Source organism: Sipha flava, unplaced genomic scaffold, assembly GCF_003268045.1.
Source record: "Sipha flava isolate LNK unplaced genomic scaffold, YSA_version1 18131_pilon_pilon, whole genome shotgun sequence".
Lineage (NCBI taxonomy): Eukaryota > Metazoa > Arthropoda > Insecta > Hemiptera > Aphididae > Sipha > Sipha flava.
In genome coordinates this window covers 1-5,018 of record NW_020272196.1, presented here as the reverse complement: position 1 = coordinate 5,018, position 5,018 = coordinate 1, and the positions used below count along the sequence as shown (strand labels likewise).

The following is a 5,018-nucleotide window of genomic DNA, read 5'->3' as shown; positions in this document are numbered from 1 at the left end:
CCGAAACGGAAACCAATATCAATACTTATTCGTATTGATATGCAGTTCCTACGGAACAGAGCCTATTTTCAATATCACAGAAACAAGCTTCCTTGTTCACATCCGGCAGAATCCCCATCGACCTTACTCTTATCCTAAATGGCTGCCTATAAATACGGTATCCATTTACCCATACATTTAGAATAGTAGAATGAATTAAACTAGTGGGATTCAAAACCGATCGTTTTTTTGACGAAAACATGCCAACTTTTGTCCATTGTACCGATGTAACTACTTTTGCGATAAGAAATCTGAAAACATATTTTTATTCGTTATGAAGTTTATTTGTGATCGATCATCGCATTTTTTTAAATTTTGGCTCTTATCCCCCCCTTACATTTGATTTAAAAACTAACAATTTTTGAATTTTTAAACAGTGAATAAACCGAATTAAAAAAAAAAAAATCAAAAAAATGGGATGATCGATCACAAATAAACTTCATAACGAATAAAAATATGTTTTCAGATTTCTTATCGCAAAAGTAGTTACATCGGTACAGTGGACAAAAAGTACATGCTTTCAACAAATAATCTCCGTTCGTAAGCGACGCCGTGCGCGACATTTGGTGACTTGCTCGTGTGCGTGCGGATGTGGTTCCCTCTCGCCACAAACTATTTATATCAATACGATTACGAAACATCGTTATCGAAAGTCACCGGCTATTCTATGAACACGGTTCACTCTGTTTATTCTTTTTCTGTGCGGTGAGCTAATGAATAAACAATTTAAAAATAAAATAAGTTTTTTTACTTATAAAATTATTTAATTGAATAGCGTTTTCTTTTCAAATAAACATTTTTTAATTGATTTGTATAATGGAAAACGATCTAGTAACAAGAAAAAAAAAAAGAGTTAGATTGTCCAAATTAAAAAAACATAAAGGACATATAGAAGCGATACACAAATGGCGTTTAAATCGCATACATAATACAGTAAGTTAAATTGTAATTATTTGTATTCTTTGAATGTTATTTTTAGTTTTTTATTTTAAACATTTTTCTGTGTTTTTATGCGTGGCTATGCAGGAAAACTCTGATTCTTCGACACCGCAATATCAACCACATAGCAATGACAATATTCTAGACCAGAGTAGTTCTACAATGTTCGTATTTACATAATTCAGTTTGTTATTATTAATAAAGTAATATATAAAATTTATATTTTTATAAAGGACGTTGCAAACCCAATCAATTTTTATTAAAACGACCTATGTGGCTGACAAAAATTTTGGTACTAGAAGTTGTTTAATTTTCTAAAATATGTTAAGATGCTTGGATTGGTAAATAAGTTTACTTTGTATCGGTCAGAGCACATTTTTAATATTTTTTAATATACTTAACTTTACAAATTTACAAATTTTAAAAATTATTCATGTTTATTCATTGTCAAGAATTTACTAAAATTGAAAAATTGCTCCAACCAATGCAAAGTAAACTTCTTTATGCATTCATACATCTTTAAATTTTTTATATTGAGCCACTAGAAGTACTCAAATTTTTGTCCTACATATAGCTATTTTACGTTCATAAATTAGTTTTTAATATTTTGATCCAAATTAATATTGACATTTGCGTTTAAAGTTTAAAGTTCAAATTTTAACGAAAATCATTATTTTGACGTAAAATACCGAATTTTTTCGATTAAAATCCTAATAAAGTTGTTAATTATTAATACCCGGTAATTATTTATAATGATTTTATTATTTAGTGAAGAAATAAACGATGATAATGGATGTGAAAGTAATAACGTAGAGACCGTAGAGTCATCACATATGAATATGTTAGATTCATCTGATCGATCAGTCATATTTGACCGTAAAAATGAAAAAGGACCAAAAGATGAGTGAGTTATAAAATATGTATATTACATTTATTTTTTCTAAGATAAATCTAATCAAAATTAAATTATAATTTAATTATGATAAGAGTATACGGCCGTGTTTCAAAGCATTTATTATATTTATTAAAATATTTTTTACCTACCACATGGTTTCTAAAATTGTACATTAAATTTTTTACACATTTTTAGGGTATGCTTAATTCATGGCAGACGGATTGTAGATATGCAATATGTTTTTGACACTATTTCTAAAATAAAGCATGAACCATTTAGCTGTACTTTTTCAGATTTAAAATTGATAAAAGAAACTCGTTCAGGATTTTATAGTGAGTTTGTTTTTAAATGTAAAATATGTAACAAAGAAGAAATTGTTGGTACAGAGTGTCCAAAAGAAACCATCCCTATTAACTTGGCAATGGTAGTATCTTGTATAAATACTGGACAAGGTTTTTCAAGTCTTGAGCAATTTTCCGCAACTTTAAATATGCCATGTTTGTCTAATCCTACATATCAAAAGCTTCACGAAGAAGTAGGGAAGCAAATGGAAAACATATCTTGGGAGGCGACTGAAAAAGCAGCGAAAGAAGAAGCTATGATCGCGTACGAAAATGGAGATGTAAATAAAGACGGAATCCCAATGATAACCGTAGTAGCTGACGGAGCTTGGTCTAAACGATCCTATCGTTCCAATTATAATGCGCTATCTGGAGTGGTAAGTGTTCTTAGTTTTATATTTACAACAAATAAGTTCGTTTATTAGTTTAAAAATTAGTTAAAAAATGTCAAGTTTCTAACTCAGTTCCTTTAGAAATTATGATTAATTAACTAATATATAGAAAAAAACCAATTTTTTGTAATCTAAAAATACTCAGAATCTAAAATTTGGATATGTTAAAAATGATTTTGTTCAGGCTTGTATAGTTGGATATAAAACCAAAAAGGTGCTATATATTGGAGTTCGTAATAAGTATTGTTCCATATGTCAAAAAGCAGAGTTTTTTAAAAAAATGCCCTCCACCCACGTATGTTACAAAAACTGGACTGGAACATCGACTGCTATGGAGAGTGATATTATCGTTGATGGGTTTTGCCAAAGTATTGAAACCCATAATTTAATTTACAACAGTCTTATTGGAGATGGTGACAGTAGCATTATTAAAAAACTACGAATAAAGAAACCTTACGGAGATGATATAATAGTTCAAAAAATTGAATGTAGTAACCATATTTTACGGAATTATTCTAATCGTATTAGACAAATTTCTACACAAAGAAAGTGTTCATCTGATAATGTTGTTCCCGGGTATATTAGAACCAAAATAAAAGCTAATTTATTGAGGTTAAGGTAAGTAAACACTTAAAAGTTAAAAACAGTACTAGAAATGATTATAACTCTTAATTTATGTTATATTACTTACAGATTTGCTGTGACGAAGGCTATACAATACAGAAAAGAAATGAATATTTCACTCACTGAAAAAGTAAAGTTACTGAAAAATGATATTTTGAATGGATCTTTTCATGTATTTGGATGCCATGATAGATGTGACAGGTAAGCATTATACTGAATTAATTTGTGTACCTGATAAAACAGTCTAAAATTGTAATTTTGTTCAGATATTTCTGTGTGGATATAAAAGCAAATGAAAATAATTTTGTCCCTGAATTACAAAAATGTGGTGTATGGACTGATTTAATGGCAGCTTTAAACTTGGTAGCTTATCACGCTAATAGTTTAATTCACCATGTCAATAACAATTGTGTTGAAGGCTACAATAGTATAGTTGCTAAGTATGTAGGCGGAAAACGTATCAACTATTCTCTTAGAGGTAACTAATTTTTTGGAATTTTTCTGTTTATGAATGAGTTTTTTGAGCCAAAGCAATTTTTTCTATATATTTTGTAGTGCTTCAATATCCTATTGTATATAATTTTATTATTATTTACTATATATTTTACAAATGTAGGCTCATATAATGTCCGTTGTCATACCGCAGTATCTGCATATAATTATGGCCCTTATCATCTCAGAAAATTTCATAAAAAAGTAACTAACTTCAGCCCGGGAAAATATACAAAGCAATATATTTCTAAGGAAATAAAACAAAGACTCGACAAAAGACGTCGACTTAGCTATAAATCGTCCACTAATACTAAGTAATAACATTAATAATATAGTAATTAAGTACCTATAGGTTGATAGAGTATAAAGTATAGGTAACAATATAGTAAAATCATGATGTATTTAAAAAAAAATTGTAGTCTTAAAATACGGAAAAAAATTATTTATGGACCGGACGCCGATTATGGAGCTGTGAATGATGAATTAGGTTGTCAGACGTTACCTATGTCGCGTGAAGATTTTGAAGAAAAAAAATTAGAGTTGTTGACAAATTTGAAATTAAATATGGTTGAAATTGACGAATTACAGCGTCGAACGGTTGAACAGGCGAATTGTGTGAAATGGAAAAAAGAGAGGTCCAAAAGGTTAACTGCATCCAATTTTGGGAAAATTTGTAAATTACGAAAAACCACTTCCAGGAAAAATAGTGTAATCTCAGTTTTATACCAATCAGAGTATTTTCATGGTACTGCTGCTACAAGGTAATTTTTAATGGTAAATAATTAGTAAAACTAATATTATTTTATTTCCTTATTTTGTTGTCAATAATACAATTTTTACGGTAGGGACTGTAAATTTCAACGAAAACCAAAGTTCACAATTTTGAATTTACCAGCCAAAATAACTTAAATTAATAATTTAACATTTTTGTTTAAATTAGATATGGGATTCAATTTGAATCTATTGCAAAGGACGAATTTGAGAAGCTATTCGGATACAAAGTAGCCCCAGCTGGATTGTTTGTTGACCCTCATCTGCCATTTTTGGCAGCAACACCAGATGGGCTTATTGAGGATGATTCAATAATAGAGATAAAATGTCCATTTTCTATAAAAAATTTTACTCCCCAAGATGCACACAAAGCAAAAAAGTTAAAGTTTATGGATATGCAATCGGGTAAATTATTTTTAAAAAAAAACCATTCTTACTACTACCAAGTACAAGGGCAATTGCATATAACAAACAGAAAATATTGCTACTTTGTTGTATGGACACCAAAAGGTAAACATTTTACTG

The 5,018-nt window shown here is 29.3% G+C and overlaps 1 protein-coding gene across 1 annotated transcript; it reads left to right on the top strand.

Moving 5' to 3' along the window:
- Positions 1 to 844: 844 nt before the first annotated feature.
- LOC112680817 lies at positions 845 to 5,003 on the top strand (the record flags this gene model as incomplete). The annotated part of the gene is made up of 10 exons (XM_025551032.1): positions 845 to 972; positions 1,066 to 1,142; positions 1,748 to 1,882; positions 2,069 to 2,591; positions 2,791 to 3,224; positions 3,300 to 3,431; positions 3,497 to 3,708; positions 3,847 to 4,036; positions 4,142 to 4,483; positions 4,663 to 5,003. Coding segments are annotated over exons 1-10 (2,503 nt in total), but the record flags the coding sequence as incomplete, so codon positions are not given.
- Between the last annotated feature and the right edge of the window lie 15 nt (positions 5,004 to 5,018).